General features: G+C 48.0%; 1 protein-coding gene across 1 annotated transcript; it reads right to left on the bottom strand.

The window, feature by feature from the left end:
• Positions 1 to 201: 201 nt before the first annotated feature.
• On the bottom strand, positions 202 to 15,290 carry LOC131721960 (macrophage mannose receptor 1-like). Its single transcript, XM_059015372.1, has 7 exons — positions 15,159 to 15,290; positions 14,650 to 14,773; positions 10,681 to 11,022; positions 3,934 to 4,275; positions 3,063 to 3,389; positions 2,333 to 2,674; positions 202 to 251 (listed from the first exon to the last, which is right to left on the bottom strand). The coding sequence occupies exons 1-7, from the start codon at positions 15,288 to 15,290 to the stop codon at positions 202 to 204; spliced, it is 1,659 nt and encodes a 552-aa protein (XP_058871355.1).
• Positions 15,291 to 18,071: the final 2,781 nt, after the last annotated feature.

Below are 18,071 nucleotides of genomic sequence, written 5' to 3'. Positions count from 1 at the left end.
GTACCTAGAACACAAGAAGCAGACGTGTAGAGGTAGATTTTCAGAGATGAACTCTTGTGTTTAGATGTTTAGAGGAGTGTCTAATGTTAGGGCAGTTTTCAACAGTATAAACAGGGTTACCTGTAGACAGATTATTTGCTGGACAATATAATGTAACTCTATACATTAGGATTCCAAACCGAAAGACAACCGTCTGCTCTCCTAGTGTTGTTGCTGAATAGTTGCACACAGCTCTCCCACAGCTGATATAGCTCTAGTGGATCACATGACACGTGAGGTGGGCTGTCAATCACACTGAACAGACTGCCATCTTCAAACTGCACTTACCTTGAGAGAGCGGAGTGGAAGGGGGCCTCGAGGATTCTGCTTCTTTGAAAAGAAAGAGAGAAAAAAGAAAGTTTATAACAAAGCCAGATTCCTGCAGTGGTTCTGAATCCACTGAAGTGATTACACTGCATACCTTGAGAGACTGGAGTGGAAGGGGGGCTTGTGGGGTCTGAATCTGTAAAGAAAACACACAACAACAAGATTTAGTGTTTCCTGTTTCAAGTGTATTGTTCAAATGCATTTCAATGAAACTGTGTCTATGCTGCTCTCTCCACCAGGGCAATAAATAAATACTAATACAATCAAACAATAAGTCATTTATTACAAAGCCACTTTCAAACTGAACTAGTGCACTCCATACCTTTAGAGGCTGGAGTTGAGAGAAGGCTTGAGAGGTTTGGATTTGCAGGAGTAAAAAATACATCATTTGCATTTCTACATTATTGTTTAAATATATTTGAGCGACACCGTGTGTGTGTGTGTGTGTGTGAGTGTGTATCAGTCAGTGTGTGTCTCTGTGTGTGTGTGTGTGTGTGTGTCAGTGTGTGCGTGTCAGTGTGTGTCAGTGTGTGTGTGTGCGTCAATGTGTGTGTGTTTGTGTGTGTCAGTGTGTGAGTGTGTCAGTGTGTGTGTGTGAGTGTGTGTGTGTGCGTCAGTGTGTGTGTGTTTGTGTGTGTCTCTGTGTGTGTGTGTCAGTGTGTCAGTGTGTGTGTGTGTGTGTCAGTGTGTGTGTGTGTGTGTCAGTGTGTGTGTGTGCGTCAGTGTGTGTGTGTTTGTGTGTGTCAGTGTGTGAGTGTGTGAGTGTGTGTGTGTGCGTCAGTGTGTGTGTGTTTGTGTGTGTGTGTGTGTGTGTCAGTGTGTCAGTGTGTGTGTGTCAGTGTGTGCGTGTCAGTGTGTGCATGTGTCAGTGTGCGTATGTCAGTGTGCGTGTGTCAGTGTGTGTGTGTGAGTGTGTGTGTGTGAGTGTGAGTGTGTGAGTGTGTGAGTGTGTGAGTGTGAGTGTGTGAGTGTCAGTGTGTGTGTCAGTGTGTGCGCGTGTGTTTGTGTGTGTGTGTGGTGCTGTCATCACCAGGGCAATGGTGAACTCACTGTTGAATTAGTGAGGTTGATAAGAACACTGAGATTCATTTATAACTCATGGTGTGGGCTGTCAATCACACTGAACAAACTGCCATCTTCAAACTGCACTTACCTTGAGAGACCGGAGTGGAAGGGGGCCTCGAGGATTCTGCTTCTTTGAAAAGAAAGAGAGAAAAAAGAAAGTTTATAACAAAGCCAGATTCCTGCAGTGGTTCTGAATCCACTGAAGTGATTACACTGCATACCTTGAGAGACCGGAGTGGAAGGGGGGCTTGTGGGGTCTGAATCTGTAAAGAAAACACACAACAACAAGATTTAGTGTTTCTTGTTTCAAGTGTATTGTTCAAATGCATTTCAATGAAACTGTGTCTATGCTGCTGTCTCCACCAGGGCAATGCTGACAATGACATGGTTTATTGTTTTCAAATAAATATAATAAATAGACAGTAAGAATGTATATCACAGCACACGTCTCTCCTGGGTATAACAATGAGGGGTAGCTGCTCCCTCTCACACTCTTAATGACAGGGCTGGATTCTGGTTCTTCAGATCTCTAGGCTACACCCTGCCCTGCTCTGGAGGTCAGACAGCTACTGTAGGATCAGATGGACTGAGCCTCTGAGTCCCTGCTCACAGACTGGGGTACAAACACTGAGCTGAACAAGAGCACAGACTGAACAGGGAGCCTTCAGTCACAGCAGAACAAGGGGTACTGATAGCTGCAATCCACATCACCCCATTACCTCTGGAAGGATATTGACCATCCCATCAGCCTGAGCAGGGAGCCTGTGATTGATTCTCAAAGTGGAAACTGATAGATTTGTCACCACTAGGATTTATTGAAGAGATCTAATCATGCTTCCCTCTTTGAACCTGAAGGTTTACACTGAATTAAATGAGAACACAGTCTGAACAGGGTCCTCACCCTCACAGCAGAAGAAGGACTTCTGAGACTTGCAGCCAGTGTCAGTCCATCCACCAGTCTTACTCATCATCACACAGTTCTCATCCCCTCCCCAATTGTTTGGTTGCCCATAGTTCCAGTTGTGAAATGTGTAGTTATCCCCCTGGTGTGACCACTTCCAGGGCTCATTGAACAGGCCTATCCAGAAGGGCTTGCCCTGCGCTTTCTTCACTATTTCTTCATTTTCACTGGCGTTCTTTATACTGACGAGGTCGGTGTGGTGTTCTCTACAGTACTGCTGAGCTTCAGTCCAGGTTTTCAGTTCTTCAATCAGGGTGTATCTCTCAGTGATGTTGCTGGGCTCTGTAAACACAAACAGCAGATCAAAATCAATGTCAGCTGTGGAGGTGCGCTGGCTCTCCTGTTGTATAGTGATTGAACCCGAGTCACATCCGGCTCAGCTATCAAGGTCCTGAAAAGCAACATCTCTAGCAGTGCATGGGAGTCTCTTTAGTTTATGTCTGAAAAGTATTTAATAGCAAAGTGGGGGATGGGGGAGTCTATTTAATGATTTAGGAATAATGACCGTTCTTTTTCAAATTGATCATTCATATTTTCCTCACAGTCGGTGCAAAATCAATATGAAGCAAACAGTATCACTTACGGCCCCTGTGCAGTATCCAGGGGACCTGGCTTCATCCCCCAGTCCAGTCAGCTGTGTCATTAACAAAGGAATTGAATCTCAACTCACCACTGTAGCACATGAAATAGTTTCCCTGACTGCAGAGTGAATCCTCCCACTCTCCCTCTGAATTCACTGAAGCACAGAAGAGGTATCGTCCCCAGTTGAAGTAGATGACATCACCTCCACTGGACCACTGCCAGTTCTCTTTGTCACGATACAGCCCGATCCAATACCAGTTATATAAAGTAAATAAAGGTATAAGACCTATAAGCTTATTAACCCTGGCCTGGTCTTGAATGGTGGGCAGGTCTCTGCCTTGGTTTCTGCAGTAGCTCTGAGCTCCCTGCCATGTCTTCCAAGCTCCTTCATAGAAACACTGACTAGAGGAGCCGCCTGGGGAGAGGGGACAGCACAATAAAGATGAGTGAAAACGTGTTCTTCACAGAAAAGATTTCCACTGGAAATGGAACCAACAGTCACAGAATACTGGTCTTGTAAGAATGTAGGACACTAGTAGAACTGTATGGTGATAATAAATATACTAACATGCTTGTGGTTTGTACTGTAACACGAGTATCATTCTGGCATGAGTGACGAAGGTCATGGAAACACCAGGTAGACAAAGAAATCGTTGTGAGAAAAACTCAGTTCACTGTCAATCAATGCTAATGTTGTTTTAGAAGGTGCAAAGGTACATGTCTTGTTATTATAGGATATTGCACAGCACAGCACAATACTTTAAAGCCTAAGGAAATATAACTGGGGTTTTGTTTATTATTTTTACCCCATTTAGACCCTCTGTGATTGATTCTCAAAGTGGAAACTGATAGATTTGTCACCACTAGGACCTATTGAAGAGAGCTAATCATGCTTCCCTCTTTGAACCTGAAGGTTTACACTGAATTAAATGAGAACTCAGTCTGAACAGGGTCCTCACCCTCACAGCAGAAGAAGGAGTTCTGATTGTTGCAGCCATAGTCAAACCATCCACCAGTCTTACTCATCAACACACAGTTCTCATCCCCTCCCCCATTGTTTGGTTGCCCATAGTTCCAGTTGTGAAATGTGTAGTTATCCCCCTGGTGTGACCACTTCCAGGGCTCATTGAACAGGCCTATCCAGAAGGGCTTGCCCTGCGCTTTCTTCACTATCTCTTCATTTTCACTGGCGTTCTTTATACTGACGAGGTCGGTGTGGTGTTCTCTACAGTACTGCTGAGCTTCAGTCCAGGTTTTCAGTTCTTCAATCAGGGTGTATCTCTCAGTGATGTTGCTGGTCTCTGTAAACACAAACAAACAGCAGTTGAGAGGCTGGGAGCTGTGGAGGTGAGTTGGCTCTGAACCCAAAACAAATTGTGTTTTCATCAATCCTACAATTTATCACAAACAGCATCCTGTCTACAGTCAGGTACATCTGTGCGTTATTTAAAAATAAGGGGCAACATTCTCGAATTGGCTAATTTACTCCTGTTTCGGTGTTCTCAGTTTGGTATTGTAGATCACATTGCAGACAGATTGGTATTCTCAGTAATGAGTTTAAGTCTGCGAATGTGTAGACACTGGCTATCACTAATTAATCAATGTAATTCACTCAGTATGAAAATACAGAGACACAGGTTATCACTAATTAATCAATGTAATTTACTCAGTATGCAAACGCAGAGACACGGGTTATCACCGTGTGTAATCTACTCAAAGTGTGCCCGACACAGGAGACAGTGATTGGCACCTCCACTTCAAACAGTGTCTCAGCTCTGATATGACCAGCCAATCAGAAACGCTCTCTGGCCTCCCTTTGTTCTGAAAGATCCAAGTCAAAGTTGTCCCTTCAGAATGGCTGCAAAGCTGTGGAGTTGGTGTACCACGTCTCTGGTTCCCTCAAGACATCCTGCTTTACCTGAAACTGAACTATACCAACAGGAAGTACACGCAAGTATCAAGCTAATGGTTATCAGGGTATGAGATATATATGTAGTAAAATTACTATCGAAAATAAAATCATACACAAACAGACACATACACGCACAGACACACAGACAGGACACAGACACACAGAGACACACACAGACAGATACAGACAGTCAGACAGACACAGAGACAGACAGACAAACAGAGACACAGACAGATTACAGACAGTCAGACACACACAGACAGACGCACACACACACACACACAGGACACAGACACACACACACAGAGATGATCGAAAGGCAAAGTCAATCTACTGCTGACAATGTGAGAAGAACCCAAAGATGAGATTGCATCCAGATTTGCCACTATGCTGCTGTTGGGGGCGACAGGCCCTCAAAGATACTGAAATCCAAAAGGACACGGTCCAGAAGAAAAACTCTAAGGGCTTTATGTATGATTGATTTTTCAACCTGAACTGAAAACTAATGGTTTACACCAAGTCCACAAGTTAGCGTCAACTATCAGCAAGTTTGAACATCACCATTGAGGGACACATCAGTCATATCCAGGATATTATCGACGATTGGGAACTGACAAGTGATCTGCATGAGGCCAGACTGCTCTCTCACACTTGTAGACACAGTACAGGAGTGGACCAGGAAAAACGTTGAGAAACTGTGCGCTGCCTTAACAAGGAAATGCTCCAAGTATGGTGATCCTGCACAGCCCTGCACACAGCCTGTCTGAGACAATATGAGAAGGATGAGGACCCGGTGATCCCTGCACAGCCCTGCACACAGCCTGTCTCAGACAATGTAAGAAGGATGAGGACCCGGTGATCCCTGCTCAGCCCTGCACACAGCCTGTCTCAGACAGTGTAAGAAGGATGAGGACCCGGTGATCCCTGCACAGCCCTGCACACAGCCTGTCTCATACAATGTAAGAAGGATGAGGACCCGGTGATCCCTGCACAGCCCAGCACACAGCCTGTCTGAGACAATATGAGAAGGATGAGGACCCGGTGATCCCTGCACAGCCCTGCACACAGCCTGTCTGAGACAATGTAAGGAGGATGAGGACCCGGTGATCCCTGCACAGCCCTGCACACAGCCTGTCTGAGACAATGTAAGAAGGATGAGGACCCGGTGATCCCTGCACAGCCCAGCACACAGCCTGTCTCATACAATGTAAGAAGGATGAGGACCCGGTGATCCCTGCACAGCCCTGCACACAGCCTGTCTGAGACAATGTAAGAAGGATGAGGACCCGGTGATCCCTGCACAGCCCTGCACACAGCCTGTCTCAGACAATGTAAGAAGGATGAGGACCCGGTGATCCCTGCACAGCCCTGCACACAGCCTGTCTCAGACAATGTAAGAAGGATGAGGACCCGGTGATCCCTGCACAGCCCTGCACACAGCCTGTCTGAGACAATGTAAGAAGGATGAGGACCCGGTGATCCCTGCACAGCCCTGCACACAGCCTGTCTCAGACAATGTAAGAAGGATGAGGACTGTGGCAAAGTGCCCCGCCCCTGTGTGCATTTGTGTGTTCTGTGTATGTATGTTGCGTGCGTATGTTAATGTTGGTGTATAGATTGGTACACGGGATATAAACGGGTCTGTGTTTCACGTGTATTTAAAGTGTATAATTATATTTAGGCACGAGGATGGCACATCACTTCACGTGCAGATAAAATGTGTATAATGTGTGGCACGGGGTTGCACGTAATGAATTCACGTGCTGGGATTCAAGTGAATAATTAATTAGTAATTGAATCCCAGCACAAACAGTATAAATAGATGCACGTTTAGTCACTCGTGGTTAGGTGTTTGGTGAGTGGAGAACGGGAGAGAGAGAAGGAGAAAGTAAAAGAAAGCAAAAGCGTAAAGAGTAAAGATAAGTGTTTTCACTCACCGTGTTTGTTCGTCCCTGTTTGTTAGTGTCTGTCCGTTTTGTCTACCTGTTTATTTTGGCGTGTAGTGCCGTGTCCCGTGTTTTTGTGTTTAAAACCTTTTATTTTCTGTTTATTAAATGCTGAGCGCGATCACGCGCCCAGCTTATACCAAACCACATCTCTCTGTTTATTTATTTCCTGCATCTGGTCTGACGCCACCCACTCCGGCCGTCTTTGTGACACGTGGTGTCATCGTGGGATAGCCGCGCCTCCAAGCGTCAGACCAGGAGAGGTCTGGATTAAAAAAAAAAAAAAAAAAAAAAAAAAAAAAAGGATTACAAATATTGTTTTTGGGGAAAAAAAAAAGAAGAAAAAAAAGTCAATGGCAGAAGACGCCATCAAACTGCGGGGCTGGTTCCTGGAGAATGCTGGGCTGGAGGCCCAGTCTCTGCCCATGGTCGTCCGGGCTCTGTGGATGATGGACTGTGAGAGATGGGAGGCATATCAGGAGGAACACACCCCAAACACCTTGGAGGAAGGTGTGGAGTTTGTCCTCAGCTACCTGGAGGCAACCATAAATGGAACAGCAGCCCAGGTAGCAGGACCACCAGCAGAGGAGTACCTGCTGTCCCCATCTCCACCAGCAGAGGGTGAGTACCTGCTGTCCCCATCTCCACCAGCAGAGGGTGAATGCCTGCTGGTTTTGCCTCCACAGCCCAAGCGGGAGGAGCCTGAGCGTCCACAGCCCAAATGGGAGGAGCCTGAGCGTCCACAGCCCAAGTGGGAGGAGCCTGAGCGTCCACAGCCCAAGCGGGAGGAGCCCGAACGTCCTACGCCTGAGTGGGAGGAGCCCGAACGTCCTACGCCTGAGTGGGAGGAGCCCGAACGTCCTACGCCTGAGTGGGAGGAGCCCGAACGTCCTACGCCTGAGTGGGAGGAGCCCGAACGTCCTACGTCTGAGTGGGAGGAGCCCGAACGTCCACAGCCTGAGTGGGAGGAGCCCGAACGTCCAAAGCCCAAAAGGGAGGAGTCGGTGCGTCCACAGCCCAAAAGGGAGGAGTCGGTGCGTCCACAGCCCAAAAGGGAGGAGTCGGTGCGTCCACAGCCCAAAAGGGAGGAGTCGGTGCGTCCACAGCCCAAAAGGGAGGAGTCGGTGCGTCCACAGCCCAAAAGGGAGGAGTCGGTGCGTCCACAGCCCAAAAGGGAGGAGTCGGTGCGTCCACAGCCCAAAAAGAGGGAAGTCGGGGCTTCCACAGCCGTAGGACCCAAGCTGCCAACAGAGGGAGAATGCCTGCTGGTCCCACCTCCACCAGCAGAGGGTGAATACCTGCTGGTGCCGTTCCAAGAGCCAGAAGGGGAGGAGTTACAGGCTCAACCCCCTGAAAATTTTTGGGGGGGAGAAGGGCAGGATGCTGGTGTCCCCCAGCAGCCTCTAGCTATGCTGCTGAAGGCAGCACGGCGCGCACATGCCCAGCCGCCACAGCAGAGGGAGCCAGCACCGCCACAGCCTCCCTCTGAGTGGCCAGCATCAGCCCCATCGCCTCTACCTCCGCCACCTCCACCAGCAGAGGGTGAATACCTGCTGGTTCCACCTCCACCAGCAGAGGGTGAATGCCTGCTGGTTCCACCTCCACCGCAGTGGGAGGACTGCTTGCCCCTCCCACCTCCACCAGCAGAGGGTGAATACCTGCTGGTCCCACCTCCACCAGCAGAGGGTGAATGCCTGCTGGTTCCACCTCCACCGCAGTGGGAGGACTGCTGGCCCCTCCCACCTCCACCAGCAGAGGGTGAATGCCTGCTGGTTCCACCACCGCCAGGAGCAGAGGAGCTGGAGCTGCCTCTGCCTCCACCACCGCCAGGAGCAGAGGAGCTGGAGCTGCCTCTGCCTCCACCACCGCCAGGAGCAGAGGAGCTGGAGCTGCCTCTGCCTCCACCACCGCCCGGAGCAGAGGAGCTGGAGCTGCCTCTGCCTCCACCACCGCCCGGAGCAGAGGAGCAGGAGCTGCCTCTGCCTCCACCACCGCCCGGAGCAGAGGAGCTGGAGCTGCCTCTGCCTCCACCACCGCCAGGAGCAGAGGAGCTGGAGCTGCCTCTGCCTCCACCACCGCCCGGAGCAGAGGAGCTGGAGCTGCCTCTGCCTCCGCCACCGCCCGGAGCAGAGGAGCATGCCTCTGCTGCCCGTACCTCCGCAGGGAGTACGGTGGCCGGAGCCCCAGAAAGGGGAGCTGCCGGCCACGAAGAAGGGGGAGGAGGTCTGGAGACCACTTTCCCCAGCAGCAGTTTCGCTGCAGGAGTTCTTGTGGCCGGAGCCCCACAGGAGGGAGCTGCCGGCTACGAAGAAGGGGGAGGTCGGGGGACCACCTGCCCCCGCAGCTTTTTCGCTGCAGGACGGGACCAGCATGCTGTCAGCCGTGCCACTACCGGCAGGGGAGCTGACAGCATTTCCAGCCATGGGCCCACTGAAGCCTCCCTTCCCAGCCCGAGACTTTGTCCTGGACTGCTGGGTTTTTAAGGGGGGAGGTGGCCGTTGAGGCCATGTGTGCTGCGCACAAGGGGGGGTATATGTGGCAAAGTGCCCCGCCCCTGTGTGCATTTGTGTGTTCTGTGTATGTATGTTGCGTGCGTATGTTAATGTTGGTGTATAGATTGGTACACGGGATATAAACGGGTCTGTGTTTCACGTGTATTTAAAGTGTATAATTATATTTAGGCACGAGGATGGCACATCACTTCACGTGCAGATAAAATGTGTATAATGTGTGGCACGGGGTTGCACGTAATGAATTCACGTGCTGGGATTCAAGTGAATAATTAATTAGTAATTGAATCCCAGCACAAACAGTATAAATAGATGCACGTTTAGTCACTCGTGGTTAGGTGTTTGGTGAGTGGAGAACGGGAGAGAGAGAAGGAGAAAGTAAAAGAAAGCAAAAGCGTAAAGAGTAAAGATAAGTGTTTTCACTCACCGTGTTTGTTCGTCCCTGTTTGTTAGTGTCTGTCCGTTTTGTCTACCTGTTTATTTTGGCGTGTAGTGCCGTGTCCCGTGTTTTTGTGTTTAAAACCTTTTATTTTCTGTTTATTAAATGCTGAGCGCGATCACGCGCCCAGCTTATACCAAACCACATCTCTCTGTTTATTTATTTCCTGCATCTGGTCTGACGCCACCCACTCCGGCCGTCTTTGTGACAGGACACAAGAGACTTCTACAAGGAGCTGAAACTCCTTTACTATGCAGGTGAAGCACATCCAGGGGACAATGTAGACAAGAGCTTCCAGCTGCTGTTCATACATAACCTGTCTGCAGAGGTCAGAGCTGCCATGAGCACAGTGGAAATGCAGACAACTCAATGCCCACCATCCTGGAAGCTAAAGGAGAGTATGGTGAAATATACAGATACCCGGCCCAATACCAGCAGCACTCAGGTACTAGGAGATGAAGCAGAGCCTGACTTTCCTGGATCTGAAAGAAATGAACTGCCACAGAACACCCAGAGAAGATTTCAACCTTCACACAGCAAACCCCAGCCCAGAGGGGAAGGTAAACCTGACAGCCCTACACCTCACCAGAGGGGGGTAACACAGTGTTATAGATCCATCCATCTATCACTAACAAAATGTAGGTATCTTTTTGAACTGCCTATGAAACACACCAAACACATCTAATAAGCGTATGTTTTTGTATCCTTTCAAGGGCAAACTTGGATTCAGGGTTTTGACTGAAAATATTTGCAAGCTGAAATAGTTTGAGATATTAGCAGCTGTAGGAGTGGGTGGATTTGCAAACTCATACAAGCTCCCCTCACAAGGATGCTTAATAATTAGAAGAACTAAAATAAATGAATAATCAATTGCAATATAGCAATAATTATGTCTTTACCTTTGTAGCACATGAAGGCTTTCTGAAGGTGGCAGGGTAAATCAGTCCACTTTCCATCTGAATTGACTGAAGCACAGAAGAGGTCTGCCCTCCAGTTGGAGTAGATGACATCATCGCTGTTAGACCACTGCCAGTTCTGTGTGTCATCACGATACAGCCCGATCCAGGAATCCCCGAGAGAAGCTCCTGCAATATTTAAGAGCTGCTCTGCTTCTTCCTGGCTGCGCACAGTGGCCAGGTCTGTGTGCTTCTCTCTACAGTAGCTCTGAGCTTCAGACCAGCTCTTCTCAGTTTTCACAAACACGTGTTTTCTGATCTGGTTGTACGCAGGCACACAAAACCCTGATAAAGAATAAACAGCATTATTAACATGCTGATAGCTAGTGGAGTGAAAGATTAATAGACTGAGACAGGCTAGCATCCTATACCAGCCCATTCTCAGAAATGTTCTGTCCCTGCCGAGGAACTGAAGACATTTAAAAAAAAAAAAATAGATTTTTATTTGTATTTAAATAAATTTTAGAAACATATTTTCATATATTTTAACATCAATGGAGATTTATTCATTTTTAAATATATTGCAATATGTTCCATCAAATACATGAAGATATTTTGAAATCTATTCTGATTGATGTAAGGTATTACCCTGTGTGGCGCTGTAGCCTCCCAGATGGTATTTGCAGGCACAGACACAGAAAGCTGCACGGTTAAATGCACTAATGAGCCTTTTAATTAAACAAATGAACAACACAAAATGATACAAAAACTAACAACACCACACTGGTCAAAATAAAAGGCACAAGGGCTGACAGCGGTGCGAGGTATTCCGGCAGCGTAATGATGCTAGTGGCAACGCTAACAGCTGTGCAGGGCGCTGCGGCAGAGGAAATGATGCTAGTGGCAACGCTAACAGCTGTGCGGGGCACTGCGGCAGAGGAAATGATGCTAGTGGCAATGCTAACAGCTGTGCGGGGCGCTGCGGCAGAGGAAATGATGCTAGTGGCAACGCTAACAGCTGTGCGGGGCGCTGCGGCAGAGGAAATGATGCTAGTGGCAATGCTAACAGCTGTGCGGGGCGCTGCGGCAGAGGAAATGATGCTAGTGGCAATGCTAACAGCTGTGCGGGGCGCTGCGGCAGAGGAAATGATGCTAGTGGCAACGCTAACAGCTGTGCGGGGTGTGACAGAGTGGTTGCAGTGATGACGTCACGGACCAAGAAACAGCAACACATAAACAAATAAGGGCGGTAGTGACACTGCAGTGCTACAGCGCTCAGCGTTTTATTAAATAATAAAATAAAAGATTTAAACAAAACAAGAAAGAAACAAATGGGCACGTTGGCCAAACAAATAAGTACCATGCTAGTGAAAACCAGTATGGTTACCAGTTGTTTTTAACAGTTGTTTTTTGCTCTCCTTGCTCGCTCTCCCATACTCTCCCCTGTACACTCTCCGCGAGGGTAGAGAGCTGCAGGTTTATATACAGTGACCATCTCCTGATTAGCAACAATTAATCAATGAATTAACTCGGGAGATGGTCACCGTCTGCACGAGTTTAATAAGGATGCGTGACTGTCAGCTAGCTAAATAAATCACTAGCTGATCAGTAACGCATCCTCACGAAGTTTTTAAAATCTAAAAACAGTAACAAATACGCAACACTTATCTGCACCACAAACAATAATACAAATCATAAAAACACAGTGCACATATATATATAGGGGCGGGACACTCCGCCACACATGCCCCTCCTTGTGTGCAGCACACATGGCCTTTTCAGCCACCTCCGCCCTTTGCCCCCAGAGTCCCGGATAGCAGTCCCGGCCCAGGAACAGGGACAGCAACGGGCCAAAGGTGGCGGCCACAGTGGGATGTCCTCCTCCCACCCAAACAGCTGTAGCGTCCCAGTGGACCGCACACAGGCCAGCTCCTCCAGCCAAGGAAATTCTGGGGGTGGTCTCCAGATCTCCCCCCCTTCTTCATGGCTGTCAGCTCCCCTCCGTGGGGCTCCGGCCACCCGTTCTTCTGCAGCGAATTTGCTACGGGGGGAGCTGGTCTCCTGACCTCCCCCCCCCTTCTTCGTGGCTGGCAGCTCCCCTTCATGGGGCTCCAGCCACATTATTTCCTGCCGCATGGAGGGACTGGTAGCGACCCCAGGTGAAGCAGAACCCTCGACGACCCCAGGCGAAGCAGGACCCTCGGGAGGCGAAGGCAGCAGCAGTGGACCCTCGGGAGGCAAAGGCAGCAGCAGCGAACCTTCGGGAGGCGACGGCAGCAGCAGCGGACCCTCGGGAGGCGACGGCAGCAGCAGCGGACCCTCGGGAGGCGAACTCGGGAGGGGAGCCCCTGGCCATGGAGGTGGTCAGCGGGAGCTCCACTTCTCCCTCGTACCCTGTAACTGATGGCTCCACAGGCGATGCGGAGCAGCAGGCATCCTTGGGCGGTGCGAGGCAGGCATCCTTGGGCAGTGTAAGGCAGGGCAGGAGCAGTCCTTTCCATGGCGGTGGAGGTGGAACCAGTAGGTATTCACCCTCTGCTGGTGGAGGTGGGAGGGACAAGGAGTCCTCCCACGGCGGAACCAGCAGGCATTCATCCTCTGCTGGTGGAAGTGGCGGAGGCAGAGACAGCAGGTATTCTTCCTCTGCTGCTGGATGCCTAGGTTCTGGACCTGTGGGCCTTCCCCCCTTGGGCTGTGGCCTCCCAAGTTCCCCCCTTCTGGGCGCTGGACGCACAGGCTCCCCCCCTTCTGGGCGCTGGATGTACGGGCTCCCCCCCTTCTGGGCGCTGGACGCACGGGCTCTGCCCTTCTGGGCGCTGGATGCACGGGCTCCGCCCTTCTGGGCACTGGACACACGGGCTCCCCCCTTCTGGGCGCTGGATGCTCGCGCTTCCCCTCTTCGTATTGCATGGGGCATATGGCCAATGTGTGCCCATATACCCCACAGCCAGGGCACAACTCCGCCACGACGTTCGTAATATAAACCTCCCAGCCATCCTCCCCGATCTCCTCCTGCTGTTGCTGCGGTTGCTGTTGCTGATGCAGCTTACCTCTCCCCCTTCTCTTCCTGCTCCTTCTTCCTGCCTTCTTCTCCTGGGCCGGTTCCTCCCCCTCGTCCTGGTAGGGGCAGATCGCTACCGTGTGCCCGTAGACCCCGCAAGTAAGGCACCAGCCTTGGTCCTCCAGACCACCGAGGAGGTCCTCAAACACAAAAAACACTTTTTGAAAAAAAAAACAACAAAAAAAGCCCTTTGCTGTTCCTGGTCCAGCTCCTGGAGGCGTTGTTTGTCCCACGCAAGACACCATATGTGGCAGAGTGGTTACAGCGATGACGTCACGGACCAGGAAAAGTAACACATAAACAAAGAAGGTCGGTAGTGAAACTGCAGCGCTATGGTGCTCAGCGTTTTATTAAATAGTAAAATAAAACAAAAGATTTAAACAAAACAAGACAGAAACAAAAGGGCACGTTGGCCAAACAAATAAGTATCGGGCTAGTGAAAACCAGTATGGTTACCGGTTGTTTTTAGCAGTTATTTTTAGCTCTCCTTGCTCGCTCTCCTGTACTCTCCCCTGTACACTCTCCGCGAGGGTAGAGAGCTGCAGGTTTATATACAGTGACCATCTCCCGATTAGCAACAATTAATCAATGAATTAACTCGGGAGATGGTCACCGTCTGCACGAGTTTAATAAGGATGCGTGACTGTCAGCTAGCTAAATAAATCACTAGCTGATCAGTCACGCATCCTCACAAGGTTTTTAAAATCTAAAAACAGTAACAAATACGCAACACTTTGATCCGCACTGCGAACAATAATTTAAATCATAATAACACAGTGCACATATATATATAGGGGTGGGACACTCCGCCACAGGGGCACTGCGTCAGAGGAAATGATGCTAGTGACAACAGTGGCAGTGCTAACAGCTGTGCGGAGCGCTGCGGCACAGCTAGCAGTGGCAATGCTGACAACAGAACATGGCTTCTTGGCTCGCCTCTGGGGACGACCCCCCTTCCATTTCCTCGGCAATCGAGCTAGCAGCTGTTCCTCCTCCTCTTGGAGGGGGCAGTTCCCCCCAACGTGCCCTGACTCCCTGCAGGCAGGCGAGGCACCAACCTGAGGCCTCTAACGCGATGAGGAAGGAGGGGGAAGGAAACACTGGGAAGGTGGGGAATCCACCTTTGTTGGTTGGAGAGCCTTGAGGCGGAGCCATTCTTCAAATGACTCCACTTCTTGGCCAAAGTAGGCCTTGAACAAGGGTCTGCCGCCTTGCACTCCCTATGGATGTGCCCAGAGTCCTGACATACAGTGAGCCCCTTCTGCTCCTCCACACTCTCATCCTTCCCCCTTTTTCTTTCTCTCCATCTTCCTCTTCGGGGCAGGCGAGGCACCATGGACGTGCATCCTTCATCTGGGTCTTTTGGGCAGGTGGCTGGGGTTGGATCCCCCAAAGGAAACCATCCCTCCTCCATCCTCACCTCAACCTGATAGTGGCCTTCATGCCAGAGCGGGTCTTCGTCTGGGCCCACGTCCTGCCGGTGCCCAAACTTCTCGGAGACAGCCAGCTTTGGCCAGCGCTGCTGCTCCTGCTGGATTTCCTTCTGCTCCATTTTCTTTTCTTTACTTTGTTTTCTTTTACCCTGCAGTTCCTGGTCTGTCACTAGGGGCGCTGTCCCGCTTCTGACACCTTATGTGGCGCAGTAGCCTTCCAGATGATATTTGCAGGGTCAGAGACACACACAGAAAGCTGCATGGTTAAATGCACTAATACACCTTTTAATTAAACAAATAAACAAAACTCTGCCTTTTCTTCTGTCCCTGTCGAAGCAGTGCATCATGGGAATCCAAACAGTCCCCATAGCGCCTTATCCCCTATCTGTAGAATGTAAAATATGCTTCATTTCCTATTCAAAGCATTGTCTTTTTAAAACGATTGTATTTTTAAACATGATTCCTTTAGATTTATTTAGAGCTTCCTTAACACATACATGTTATTATTTCTATGATCAATGTTTTCACCTGGCCTGACAAGAACCCTTTATCGCTGAAGTTCTGTCAAAAATTGCCACTGTCATGCATATTCATGAGCAGTCAAGCAGTGTGGCTTGGTTGTCAAGAATAGACAACAACTAGTACTACAGTATAATGCCTCGGAGGTTGTGGCAGACAAAGCTGCAGGTCTTTTAGAACATAAGAAAGTTTCCAAACGAGAGGAGGCCATTCAGCCCATCTTGCTCGTTTGGTTGTTAATAGCTTATTGATCCCAGAATCTCATCAAGCAGCTTCTTGAAGGATCCCAGGGTGTCAGCTTCAACAACATTACTGGGGAGTTGGTTCCAGACCCTCACAATTCTCTGTGTAAAAAGTGCCTCCTATTTTCTATTCTAAATGCCCCTTTATCTAATCTCCATTTGTGACCCCTGGTCCTTATTTCTTTTTTCAGGTCAAAAATGTCCACTTGGTCGACATTGTCTATACCTTTTAGGATTTTGAATGCTTGAATCAGATCGCCGCGTAGTCTTCTTTGTACAAGACTGAATAGATTCAATTCTTTTAGCCTGTCTGCATACGACATGCCTTTTAAACCTGGGATAATTCTGGTTGCTCTTCTTTGCACTCTTTCTAGAGCAGCAATATCCTTTTTGTAACAAGGTGACTAGAACTGAACACAATATTCTGAGAACTGAACTAAGAATATAAATACAAGCTGATCATTTTAAAAAAGAGACAGAAATGTACGTCTTTTTAAATGAAGCAGTTGCTTTAAGGGTATTAACATAGAATTAAATCTGAAACCATTTATATTGATCCCAATTCAAATCATCAGACATTATGTCAATTCGTACAGATAAACATTAAAAACTGATACATAAATTATACAGTAGATGCCGCTTATTAGCAACTCTGATAAAGACAACTTTTGGTTATTAAAACCATTACAGGAACCAATCCTATCCCATGGTTTTTTGCTTAACAACTTTCAGATAAATACAAGTTTTTGATGGCTACCAAGCAGCATCTACTGTATATAAATCAAAAGCTGAATTCAGGAGTTGTAAAATTTACAAAAGATCATCCCGCAGAAGATTGAAAAGGGAGATATTACTATTTTTTTTTTTTTACTGTGTTGCCACAATTAAATGAGGAACACCCCCGAGGCATTAGTACTACGCGTAGTAGTGATAATAATAATAATAATAATAATAAGAATACTACTAATAATAATAATAATCATCATCATCATCTACCCGCTACCAAACCAAACCACGCCCCAGTCTTGACTGCTCATGAATATTCATGACAGTAGCAATTTCTGACAGCACTTCGGCTACAAAGAGCTCGTCAGGCCAGGTGAAAACATCGATTGTATAAAGAATAACACGTATGTGTTAAGGAGGTGTGTCTCTAAATAAATCTAGGTTAATCTCGTTTAAAAATGCAATCGTTTTAAAAATAGAAGCCTTGGAATAGAAAATGAAGCAGATTTTACATTCTATAGATAGAGGAAAAGTCGCTACCGACACTCTTTGGATTTCCATGATGCACCGCTCAGGCACGGAAGGAAGTTCCAATGTTAAACCAGCAAAGGTGACCATCTTGTGTAGAAAGAAGATCTGTGTCCTCACTAATTACTACCTGTGAATACGTATTCTATTCACCCGTGTCTGGAGCCTAATTAATCACTTAATCATGTATTCACTTGTCGGCTCCAGCCACATTCCCACGTGATCTGACAGGGAGAAATGTAACCCCCTCCCTCCCTGCCAACCCAATATACCCCCTACACACACACACTCACACGCACACACACGCACACGCACACACCCACCCTGTGACAGGCAGACTGAACACAGAGGACTGGGTACATGGAAAATAATGTGTAACATACAGGGAGGGAGTGTGGGAAATATCAAAGCAAATAGTGAGAAAAACAGAGATAAAGAAAACCCACCTGCCAGCAGAAGGATGAGGAACCCCCTCTTCTCCATCACAGCAGACTCTGCATTAGAAAGAGAAAACTTTCTATTAATCACCTTCATAAGGGAAGCTTCAAATATAAAAAAACACAGCAAAACAAAACAACAATAAAAACACAACACTCAATCACATTGGAACCTCAATAGAAACGTTTATTTAACCTCAATAGACATGTTTATTTCACCTCAATAGAAATGTTTATTTCACCTCAATAGAAATGTTTATTTCACCTCAATAGAAATGTTTATTTCACCTCAATAGAAATGTTTATTTCATCTCAATAGAAATGTTTATTTCACCTCAATAGAAATGTTTATTTTTATTATTTATTGAGGAATTACATTGCATATATGTTCCATGTTCCAAGACTGCTGTTTACAAAATAAACACCACAGTATATTTGATAGGTCTGT

This window comes from Acipenser ruthenus, chromosome 50, assembly GCF_902713425.1.
Source record: "Acipenser ruthenus chromosome 50, fAciRut3.2 maternal haplotype, whole genome shotgun sequence".
Lineage (NCBI taxonomy): Eukaryota > Metazoa > Chordata > Actinopteri > Acipenseriformes > Acipenseridae > Acipenser > Acipenser ruthenus.
The sequence above is the reverse complement of the archived record's forward strand: the minus strand, read 5'-3'. Positions and strand labels throughout refer to the sequence as shown.